General features: G+C 43.6%; 1 protein-coding gene across 1 annotated transcript in view; it reads left to right on the plus strand.

The window, feature by feature from the left end:
• The window catches only part of SLC39A6 (solute carrier family 39 member 6), a 101,794-nt gene that overhangs the window by 42,192 nt on the left and 46,806 nt on the right, over window positions 1-12,796 (plus strand). The window contains exon 7 of the mRNA XM_040432861.1: window positions 10,267-10,347. Within this exon, the coding sequence (XP_040288795.1) occupies window positions 10,267-10,347 (81 nt within the window). The remainder of the gene's footprint in view (window positions 1-10,266; window positions 10,348-12,796) is intronic.

A 12,796-nucleotide genomic window follows, 5' to 3' on the forward strand; every position in this document is an offset into this window, starting at 1 on the left:
TGCTGGGTGAGATAAATATCTTGGTCAAATGACAACTTTGTATAAAAAAATGGGAAAAGTTGTCTTTTGCCAAGATATTTCTCTCACCCAGCATGGGTATATATAAAATGACACCCCAAAACACATTCCCCACCTTCTCCTGAGTACGGAGATACCAGATGTGTGACACTTTTTTGCAGCCTAGGTGGGCAAAGGGGCCCATATTCCAAAGAGCACCTTTCGGATTTCACTGGTCATTTTTTACAGAATTTGATTTCCAACTCCTTACCACACATTTGGGCCCCTAGAATGCCAGGGCAGTATAACTACCCCACAAGTGACCCCATTTTGGAAAGAAGAGACCCCAAGGTATTCGCTGATGGGCATAGTGAGTTCATAGAACTTTTTATTTTTTGTCACAAGTTAGTGGAATATGAGACTTTGTAAGAAAAAAAAAAAAAATCATAATTTTCCGCTAACTTGTGACAAAAAATAAAAAGTTCTATGAACTCACTATGCCCATCAGCGAATACCTTAGGGTGTGTACTTTCAGAAATGGGGTCATTTGTGGGGTGTTTGTACTGTCTGGGCATTGTAGAACCTCAGGAAACATGACAGGTGCTCAGAAAGTCAGAGCTGCTTCAAAAAGCGGAAATTCACATTTTTGTACCATAGTTTGTAAACGCTATAACTTTTACCCAAACCATTTTTTTTTTTACCCAAACATTTTTTTTTTATCAAAGACATGTAGAACTATAAATTTAGAGCAACAGGGGCGTGGCTAGCAAGGCATGTGAGCGGTCGCACGCTGAGTGAGCTCCCGCTTTGACCCGGACATTTATCCTGGAAAACACGCTTATTGGTAAAGGTATACAGCCTGGGCGATAGAGGATTATCAGCTGACACCTACCGGAGGGTGAACCGAACCGCTTGCCGCAAGTATGTCACGAAAACGGGAGGGCAGAGGAGCAGACAAAGATTCCCAAGATGGCGCCGGAGCAGGCACGCCGAAACGGCGGGAACGCAATAATGAAATGCAGAAGGAGGCGGCAGCGAAACTGAGCCAATATGCCCGTTCCTCACAAGCTTCAAGCACCAAAAGGAATCCAGAGTCACAGGATCCGGGACCCCTAGACCAGGGAGATGATTCAGAGCCTGAGGAGATGGGAACCTCTAATACTGTGAGTAAAAGCGCTAACAGATTTGCGGCCTTACAGCTGAATAGTGAGGAGCCAGATCGTGCAGTATGTGATTCAGACTCCGGGGAACCTACCCTCAAGGATGTGATGCATGCCATTTCCAAGTGTGGCAAATCCCTCAATGCCCTGACAGTTCAGGTTGGTGCAATAAAGGAGGACATTTCTATCATAAGGCATGATTTTAAAAAATTAGCGGAGCGCACGACTGCCCTGGAAGATAGAATGGGGGAGGTTGAAGACGAAATGCAACCTATGAAGGGAGAGCTAGCAGAACATACCCGAATGCTGAGTGTGATAGCTGCAAAGCAGGATGATATGGAGAATCGTTTGCGTAGAAACAACGTGCGCATAGTAGGAATGCCAGAAAGGGTGGAAGGAAGGAATCCTACTGAATTTTTTGAAAAGTGGCTGAAAGAGCAGTTTGGAGCCGAGTCTCTAACCCCGCTGTTTGCTGTAGAACGTGCCCATAGGGTGCCTACTAGGCCTCTGCCACCTGGGGCCCCTCCGAGGACAGTGCTGGCTAAGCTATTGCATTACAGAGATAGGGATATCTTGCTCCGTAAGGCCAGAGAAATGCCGGATATTTCCGTGGAAGGACATAAAATATCACTATATCCGGATTACTCTATGGAGGTCCAGAAAAGAAGAGCCCGGTTCCTGGACATTAAAAAGCGGCTGAGAAGTATGGGAGTGCCTTACTCCATGCTTTACCCGGCCAAACTGCGAGTGGTGGCCCTGAATACAACAAGCTTCTTTGAGGATCCCAGGGAGGCGGCAAAGTGGCTGGACAGAAATGAACGGCAGATACGAGTGGAACAGCAGCCTCCTGCCTGAGGGGCCTTGCCAACTTTGATGCCATCTTTGATGCAGATGTCTGCTTGAATACAGCTACTTCTCATATGCATACTTCTCTATTTTGGGGTATTTTCTACATTGATTTCCTGTTGAAAGCAAAGTAGAGTGGAACGGAAATGAGAGTTGGGGTAAAGGTTCATATGTTCACTGCTGAATAGGAATTGGAGTATTATGAGGTATAATACGAGACAGGAATGAGTTCGGTGGGAAACATTCTAAGGATAGCTCAGCTAATATGTCTTGGAAATATGATGAGGGTTTAGATGATGAGTGTTATAAGCAACGTATGTTATATATCCGGGTAAAGTGTGGGGTGTGGAATGGCGACCAGCTATAACTACGGTGTGTGTGGACGACCTATCGTTTGCACAGTCAAAATCTCTAAGCTATATCTAGCTGTGTTCCTTATTGCTGGTATTGTTTTCAGCAGAGGATCACAACTGGCCTAGCTGACAGGTGTAGTATAGTCTCACGGGCCTAGTAATTGGGCGTGTTGTGGGGCCTGTCGGAAAGGCCAGTGTATTAAAGAGTTCTTTAGTTTTTGCCACCAAATGGCAAGGTTTATAAAGGGGGGGGGGGGGAATGTTATGGGGCAGAGTGTTTCCAGGAATGTATGGATGCAAGGCTGTGGGTGGCTGTGTGTGCAGTGGAATGTGGTGTGCCATCCTCCAGAGCAAAAAGAACAGTACATAATACTAATGGCTAATTGCGTTAAATTTCTTAGCTGGAATGTGCGAGGGATTAAAGATACAGCCAAAAGGAGAGCGATACTTGAGAGCATTCGACCGCTACATCCTCTCATATGCTGCCTTCAGGAGACTCATTTATTGCCGGAGCAGGTACAGTTACTCAGGCCTTCCTGGGCGGGGGTGGGATTTCACTCCACGTATTCCACATATGCTAGGGGGGTCAGTATCTTAATTCATAAGAACATCCAGTTTTGCTGCCTCTCTAGCAAGGTGGATGATGATGGATGCTTTGTATGCCTATATGGCACTTTGTACAGCCGGTTGTGTGTTGTATGTGGGGTGTATGTCCCACCACCGTACTCCCCACTTGTAGTCAGGAAGATCTTATCTTTTATAGCAGATTTCCCTGGGGTTCCAGTACTCATAATGGGGGACTTTAATAATGTGATATGCTCTAGTTTGGATAGAATGGGGATGGCAGGGAGAGATTCAATAGGAAATTACACTCCGTTTGGTAGACTATTGCAGGAGGTGTCTCTGATAGACATTTGGAGAGAAAGAAATCCGCAGGTAAAGCAATACTCATGCTGTTCTAGCTCCTTTAGTTCATTGTCTAGAATAGACTTGGCACTGGTGAACAAGGAAATGGGGAGTTTAGTACAAGATATTAAATACCTTGCCAGGAGACTGACGGATCATTCTCCTTTATTGTTGTCCGCTACCTTTGTACCGCCTAGAATAGGGAGTGGTAAGTCATGGGCGTTTAACCCTTTCTGGTTACCTATATTAGCAGACGTGAGTAGTATTAAGGAGCAACTGGAGGAGTTTTTTAGAACTAATTTGCATACAACCTCACGGCTGATGGTATGGGACACTATGAAGGCTTATATGAGAGGATTGCTTATAGCACAAGTGAACAGGAAAAAAAGTGAAACTAGAGCTAGGGTACAGGCATTAACGAGAGCAATGGAGGTGGCAGAAGCTAAATATGTTGAGCAGCCTACCGTAGTGCATAGGGTGTTATGGGAGGAGGCACAAAAGGAGCTTAATGATAGGCTATTGCTTAACGCTAGGAATAAACAATTCTTCCAGAAGCAAGTATATTATGAAGAGGGAGAAAAGACAGGAAGAATGTTGGCAATGGTGTCTAGAGCACAACGTTCTACAGGATATATAGCGGCACTTAAGAATGTATCGGGAGTTCAGTGCGAGGCTCCGGAACAGATACTGGGGATTATGAAGGAGTTCTATCTAAGTCTATACACTTCCAGATTAACAGCTTCAGATGTAGAGATAGTCATTTCTTAGGGGTCTGCAATTGCCGATACTCACAGTTGAACAGCGGGATACATTGGACTCTCCTATAACGGTCACTGAAATGGAGACAGCGCTATCCAGTATGTCTAACAATAAGGCTCCAGGAGGGGACGGGTTACCAGTAGAGATCTATAAGCGGTTTGCCTCGGTGATGCTGCCTCAGCTTTTAGAGGTTTTTAGGGAGGCAAAGACACAGAAAAAATTGCCCCCCAGCATGACTGAGGCGACAATTGTGGTCCTACCAAAACCGGGTAAGGATACATTGGAGGCGGAGTCTTATAGGCCCATTTCTTTACTCCAGGTGGATGTTAAGATTCTTGCTAAAGTGTTGGCCAATCGGTTGAACACAATTATCTCTAATCTTATTCACCCAGATCAGGCCGGCTTTATGCCAAATATGTCTACAGCGGTCAACATCAGGCGCCTTTTCCTAAATATTCAAGGGCAGGTCAATACTCCGGATGCAGCGGTCGCATCTCTTGATGCGGCCAAAGCATTTGATAGTGTGGAATGGAGGTACTTGTGGAAAGTGCTGCAGAAAATGGGGTTTGGTGGTGCATTTATAGGATGGGTGCAACTTCTCTATAATAATCCATCAGCTAGAATCAGAGTTAACGGTAATCTTTCTGATAGTTTTGTATTACACAGGGGGACGCGGCAAGGTTGCCCTCTGTCGCCTCTGTTGTTCGCGATTGCAGTGGAGCCATTAGCAGAGGCTATTCGAGCATCTGAGAGGATTAAGGGCTTCACGTTTGGCACCCTAACAGAGAAAGTAGCTTTATATGCAGACGACCTGTTACTATTTCTCGATGATTGGAGGACATCTCTTCCAGCAGCTATGGAGGTGATTGACAGATTTGGGAAACTGTCAGGTCTATGCATCAATTGGATGAAATCAGTGCTAATGCCTCTGAAGGGGGATAATGCTCAGGTCAGTTCGTGTGTCGACGGATTACAGGTTGTTCAGTCTTTAAAATACCTGGGTATCCAGATTTCATGTGACAATTCAGATTTTGAAAAACTGAACATCACCCCCTTGTTACAAAAATTTAAGCAGAAGGTGAATGCCTGGATAAAACTACCATTATCCTTGATAGGAAGGAATAACCTAATCAAAATGATAATGATGCCTCAGCTTTTATACCTGTTGCATAACTCGCCAGTATGGCTTCCTTTGAGACTCTTTTATTTGGTAAATGCAATATTTAGGGACCTTATATGGAAGAAAGGCACACCCCGCATTAAATTAGCGACTTTATGTAGACCCAAGACTAATGGAGGTCTGGGACTTCCGGATCCATGGATATATTATCTGGCGGCACAACTGCAGCATATGAGAGGATGGGAGTCGATGGAGGGCTTGGGCACAGCCAGCAAAATTATTCAGGCTATGGTTGGGAGTGATAATCTAAGGGCATCTCTGGAGGATGGCACGTTTCACAAAATGGGCAGTACATATGGGATATTGCGCTCCATTCATAATACGTGGTGGAAGGCTAGGGAAATTATGGACATACAGGGGTACTCTGATCTCACCCATATTTGGCCGAATTTCATGTATAAAGAAATACATAAAGTTAACGGAGTTCAGGTGTGGAAAGAAAAAGGGCTTAAATATATGAAACAATTATATGATAATAATGTCCTCAAAGAATATACTCAGTTGCAACAGGAATTTGAGTTGCAGAAGTCACAATTCTATCTATACCTGCAACTTAGACACGCATTACGAGCCCAAGGAAAGGTGGGGGAAGTACGTCCAGCGCAGAAAAACTCAGTAATAGATTTGGTAAAGTCTAGTGGAGGTTCAGCAGGAGTTATCTCGTTGAATTATGCCTGTCTAATGGAAAAACAGTTCAAAAAGCAGGAGTTTAAGCTATATGAGAAGTGGAAGAAGGATGCTCCGGATTTAACGGAGGAGCAATGGGACACTGTCCTAGAAGAATTTACTCAGGTGGCGGTGAGTGAGGCTCATAGAGTGTCTCAACTCCTGTTGCTACATCGTGTATATAAAACACCAGTCCTTTTGAAGAAAATTGGGTACAGAATGGATGATTGTTGTCCGAGATGTGATGTGGCGAATGCGGATCTTATTCACTTAATGTGGAACTGCCCCAGACTAAGGAGATACTGGAAGGGAGTGGAGGGGATAGTAAGGAATGTATTCGAAGTTAGAATTGATATGTCGATTGTGACCTGTATATTGGGATGTGTGGAACTGTCTGAAGTGGTGCCTGAGAAAAGATTAGCTATCCTCCGAGTGTTGTATCAGGCGAGAAAGGTGATAGCGTTTCACTGGTTGGATAGACAGCCGCCAGGGACGAGTGAGCTGGAAAATAAAGTGCATTTGCTGGTACGCCTTGAAAAATATGTATATCATAAAAGAAACGGTTTAAAAAAATTTGAAAAAATTTGGTCACGATGGATCCAACATTACAATATTCAAGTGTAAGGGAATGGGAATGTGTATGAATGAGGGTATGGAAGAGTTTAATAAAAGGGGTACAAGGAGTACTTTAGGGATATCTGTGGGGTTTTGTTTATTTGTGTATCTGACATAATCGCTTCGGGGGGCTTTTGAAATACGTACGCGATGTAACATAATATTAGACATGTGGGTAAATGAATAACGCAGATTGTAGCTCGAAATGTGGATTTATACTGGAATGTAACCCTGTATTGTGCTTTGAAAATATTGCCTTGCTGACACGGTCGAACCTAATGTTATGGTGGGACTTTGATGGATTGCTCTTGCCCTGGTGGGTTTTGTGGGAGGGGGGGGATTTTTAGATGTTGTATCTTTTGTTTTGAAAATATTCAATAAAAATTATCTGATTTAAAAAAAATAAATTTAGAGCAAAATTTCTATATGGATGTCGTTTTTTTTTTGCAAAATTTTACAACTGAAAGTGAAAAATGTCATTTTTTTGCAAAAAAATCGTTAAATTTCGATTAATAACAAAAAAAGTAAAAATGTCAGCAGCAATGAAATACCACCAAATGAAAGCTCTATTAGTGAGAAGAAAAGGAGGTAAAATTCATTTGGGTGGTAAGTTGCATGACCGAGCAATAAACGGTGAAAGTAGTGTAGGTCAGAAGTGTAAAAAGTGGCCTGGTCTTTCAGGGTGTTTAAGCACTGGGGGCTGAAGTGGTTAAAGCAGTTAGCTAAAGAGCTGCAACAGATCTCCTCCCTAGACTTGCTGTCATGATGGACAGTCTTACATACAGCTTATATCATTTGTGTATGTCTGTGGGAATGTAGAGAAGTGAAAGTACAGAGAGGAGGATGTGGCTGATTAGTAGCGTCACTTGTATGCAGTCTACATTACATGTCTTGTCCATTCTTGCTGTACCTTTTACTTTGCTCCGTTACTACACACAGTTGATGTCCTCTATATGTAAGTTTGTAATCTGACAGAAATGGCAGTAAGAAGGCTGAGGCAGCTCTTTACCTCAGTGTTGTGAAGTTACTTGTCGTCTTGTGTAATTAGGACAGGTTTTGTGTGTACTAATAGGACAGCGGCCATTTTATTTCCCACTGATTACCCCCTAGAGAAAAGAAGCCATTATAAATAATGAAAGCTGTTTGGGAAAGTTTTTATAATAAAGTAATATTGAGGTAATTTCAGTAATTTTTATTTTATTATTCCTGGAGAACCCTTTTAAAGACCCCCACTGTGAACAGCTCTCAGTATACAAGGGAGATGTTATCAGTGATGGCATTCTCTGCATAAAAGTCCCCTTACATGGTGATTGCAATTGCCTGCTCGTCGGTGAAGGACAGTGATCTCCTTCATAGTATGGGGAGGAGTGATCGTTAATGCCATCACTCATCCCGATACAGAATCATTGTTTGCTGGCAGCAGAGTTTAGACAGCATGATTTGCTGCTGGCCATTTGGGTGAAAGATGCGATCACCTGTTAGCGATTATCTGGCTGAGGATAGGCCCGCGTAAAGCTGCCTTAAGCATATATACACAGATAGCTGTCAGTCAGTGATAACATCTCCCATATGTACTGAGAGCTGTTCATGGTAGTGATCTTAACTCAGAAATGGCAGAGAGATAAATGTAGAAATTACAAGTTTTACTGAATCTTTTCCCACAAAAATATACATCAATCTGCTTAGCTGCTTCTGCTCTATAACATGCTGCCTGCAGAGTGCATTACATTTCGTGTTGACAGGTCGTCTGTAAAAAAATAAAAATATATACACTGCTCACAAAAATAAAGGGAACGCAAAAATAACACATCCTAGATCTGAGTTAATTAAATATTCTTCTGAAATACTTTGTTCTTTACATAGTTGAATGTGCTGACAATAAAATCACACAAAAATAAAGAAATGGAAATCAAATTTTTCAACCCATGGAGGTCTGGATTTGGAGTCACACTCAAAATTAAAGTGGAAAAACACACTACAGGCTGATCCAACTTTGATGTAATGTCCTTAAAACAAGTCAAAATGAGGCTCAGTAGTGTGTGTGGCTTCCACGTGCCTGTATGACCTCCCTACAACGCCTGTGCATGCTCCTGATGAGGTGGCGGACGGTCGCCTGAGGGATCTCCTCCCAGACCTGGACTAAAGCATCTGCCAACTCCTGGACAGTCTGTGGTGCAACGTGACGTTGGTGGATAGAGCGAGACATGATGTCCCAGATGTGCTCAATTGGATTCAGGTCTGGGGAACGGGCGGGCCAGTCCATAGCATCAATGCCTTCGTCTTGCAGGAACTGCTGACACACTCCAGCCACATGAGGTCTAGCATTGTCTTGCATTAGGAGGAACCCAGGGCCAACCTCACCAGCATATGGTCTCACAAGGGGTCTGAGGATCTCATCTCGGTACCTAATGGCAGTCAAGCTACCTCTGGCGAGCACATGGAGGGCTGTGCGGCCCTCCAAAGAAATGCTACCCCACACCATTACTGACCCAATGCCAAACCGGTCATGCTGGAGGATGTTGCAGGCAGCAGAACGTTCTCCACGGCGTCTCCAGACTCTGTCACGTCTGTCACACGTGCTCAGTGTGAACCTGCTTTCATCTGTGAAGAGCACAGGGCGCCAGTGGTGAATTTGCCAATCTTGGTGTTCTCTGGCAAATGCCAAACGTCCTGCACGGTGTTGGGCTGTAAGCACAACCCCCACCTGTGGACGTTGGACCCTCATATCACCCTCATGGAGTCCGTTTCTGACCGTTTGAGCAGACACATGCACATTTATGGCCTGCTGGAGGTCATTTTGCAGGGCTCTGGCAGTGCTCCTCCTGTTCCTCCTTGCACAAAGGCGGAGGTAGCGGTCCTGCTGCTGGGTTGTTGCCCTCCTACGGCCTCCTCCACGTCTCCTGATGTACTGGCCTGTCTCCTGGTAGCGCCTCCTTGCTCTGGACACTACGCTGACAGACACAGCAAACCTTCTTTCCACAGCTCGCATTGATGTGCCATCCTGGATAAGCTGCACTACCTGAGCCACTTGTGTGGGTTGTAGACTCCGTCTCATGCTACCACTAGAGTGAAAGCACCGCCAGCATTCAAAAGTGACCAAAACATCAGCCAGGAAGCATAGGAACTGAGAAGTGGTCTGTGGTCACCCCCTGCAGAACCACTCCTTTATTGGGGGTGTCTTGCTAATTGCCTATAATTTCCACCTGTTGTCTATCCCATTTGCACAATAGCATGTGAAATTGATTGTCACTCAGTGTTGCTTCCTAAGTGGACAGTTTGATTTCACAGAAGTGTGATTGACTTGGAGTTACATTGTGTTGTTTAAGTGTTCCCTTTATTTTTTTGAGCAGTGTGTGTGTGTGTGTGTGTATGTATGTGTATATATATGTATATTGTGTGTGTGTGTGTGTGTGTGTGTGTGTATGTGTGTATATATATATATATATATATATATATATATATATATATATATATATATATATATATACATATATATATTTACTGCCTATGCATGTGATATGCACAGGCATCCCTCAACAAACACTCTGACTAGACGGCACTGGGGGCTTGTCGTTAATGGCAGTTTTTGTGTGAAACTGTGTGGCTGTTAACTATGAACACTAAATAGCTTCGAATTAGTTAATTTGATCCTGATGATGATGTTTGTATGGCCGCACAGTACTCGGCCGTGTCACCAACCACAGCACAGCCGCATGCTATAACAGACTATAGTAACATTGGTATGTACTACTACATGCTTTTAACAGTTGTCTTCAAATCACAGGAGCAGCATTTACGGAAGGGATATCCAGCGGCCTAAGCACTTCTGTGGCAGTGTTTTGCCATGAATTACCACATGAGTTAGGTAAAACAACTATTTTTCACATCTTTTCAAGACTTGAAGTGAGCCATATATGATTTCAAAGGGTGGTGCTTTCAGGGATCCTCCAGTGATGTTAGCAGACACAAAATTTTAAATCATGGGGAAGGAAGATACAGGGAATGCTTTTAAAGGGGTTATCCAAAGTGTAAAACATTCCCCCCAATGCCCATGCCCCTCATATAGATTATACTTACTAGGGATGTCCCGATACCAGTATCGGGACCGATACCGGGCATTTGCACGAGTACATGTACTCGTGCAAATGTCCCCGATACCACTGCCGATACCTGTGCGCCGCTTCTAAATGTGTCTGTGTCCTTCCGCGGCCCCTGCATCTCGCACAGCTAACAGCTTCAGAGGCAGCAGCAGGCAGTGTAATAGGAGCCTACAGTGGAAGCTAGCCCCGCCCCTCCCCGCCTTCCAACCAATCAGAGGCAACCAGCACTGACTCACAGCACAGGGAACGTAGTGCAGGGACTCAGAGAATTGTCTGAGAGTTTATTAGTTATGAGTCACAGACGGTGTCACCGAGTCCCTGCCAGGCCTCCTGCTCTGCGGCTCCCTGTGTTTGCCAGGAGCGAGTCCCTCTAAAGGTGATAGTGTCTGTCTTCTATGGCCCTGGTCCTTCCCTTCCTGCAAGCTGCACATTGATCTCTAAAAATTAGGCATTAGGGCAAGAAGAAATATACATTACTGTATGATGGCCACAAGACTATTATACTGAGGAGGGGCTTCAAAAATTGTTGTCCTGACTCCTTACAGTAGCGTCTCCTTGTGGCTGCCCCCATTCAGTATAACGTCTCCTTGTGGCTGCCCCCATACAGTATAACGTCTCCTTGTGGCTGCCCCCATACAGTAGAAAGTCTCCTTGTGGCTGCCCCCATACAGTAGAACGTCTCCTTGTGGCTGCCCCCATACAGTAGAACGTCTCCTTGTGGCTGCCCCCATACAGTAGAACGTCTCCTTGTGGCTGCCCCCATACAGTAGAACGTCTCCTTGTGGCTGCCCCCATACAGTAGAACGTCTCCTTGGAATGTTATAGTTCTGTTTTTGGGCCTTTTGGTTGGTCAGTGGTCAGAAAATACATGTGTGTGTATTTTATTGTTAAAATTAGTATCGGTAATTGGTATCGGTGAGTACTTAAATAAATAAAAGTATCGGTACTCGTACTCAGTCTTAAAACAATGGTATCGGGACATCCCTAATACTTACACCGCTCCCTGTCACCCGCTTCTCTCCGGATCCCCGCACGACTGCCACTGCATCTTCCCGTCGCACAGATCAAAACATCCAGCGATGGGGGGAGCAGCCAATAGGAGGCTACGACGGGGACAAGCCTCCCGATCATTGCAGGTAACTATTATGGCCCCCATTACAGCTCCTATGTCCCATATATCCACATATAACAATTGAATATAATGTTTCTTCTCTTTTTTTTTTTTTTTTTTTTTTTTTTTAGTCCACTCCTGGTTTTGACTTAAAAAATAAAATAAAAACTGCATAAAAAACCCTGAATGTGTGGTAGCACAGTTAGGCTAGGGCTACACTGTGACTTTTTGTGCGAGAATGATTGATATTAACTATTTAACTACAACTGCAGTCTAAGTGAATCCATTCACTTGTAGTTCAATAGTTAAAATCAATCAGCCGCGCTAGAAAAAGTTGCAGTGTAGCTCAGGCCTTATTCCACACACAATGCCTTGGAGGGCTAGCTCAGCTGAATATATGATAATTTTCACTTGAATTGTTGCTTCATATGCAAATGAGCAGTTGAAGGCTGTGTACACCTTCAGAGGCAATTATTATTTATATTTTTTTTATATGATTGCATTTTACTAAATTTGGCCTAAAAATAATTTTTTCAATTGGTCTTTATTAAAACTATTCAGCCGTTCTGTCATAGAGGGTTAACTGTCCAGCTGTGTCAATCTTACTTTCTCGTTAATGGCATTGGGGGACACATCACCGTGGGTATATGCCCACCTACCACTAGGAGGCGACACTATATAAAAGAAAAATATAATAACAGCACTGACAAAAAAAGGTAGTAACAACAGGTGCCAAGCCCAAGGGGAATAAGCAATTTCCCAAAGTATAAATAGAAAAAGGGGCAGCACTCCAAAAATAAAAATGGAATAACTTGTATTCACCCATGGGGTACAGCGACGTTTCAGCTCAACAATAGAGCCTTTCTCAAGCAAAATTCAAGGACAGTGCTCAGTTTATATATCAGTCAATCACATACATGATGATTAATTAATTGGTAAATAAATAAAAAGAAAATTCATACCCAGGAAATGAAATTTATACAATGAAATAAAAACAAAATAGTGTGTGATAAATATATTTTTAGAGGGCCACCCGTATTAATCAGAAAGTACAGGAAAAAAGTGATCAATATTTATGAATGATAAAACTTAACTTTTATTGT

Source organism: Bufo bufo, chromosome 5 (genome assembly GCF_905171765.1).
Source record: "Bufo bufo chromosome 5, aBufBuf1.1, whole genome shotgun sequence".
NCBI lineage: Eukaryota > Metazoa > Chordata > Amphibia > Anura > Bufonidae > Bufo > Bufo bufo.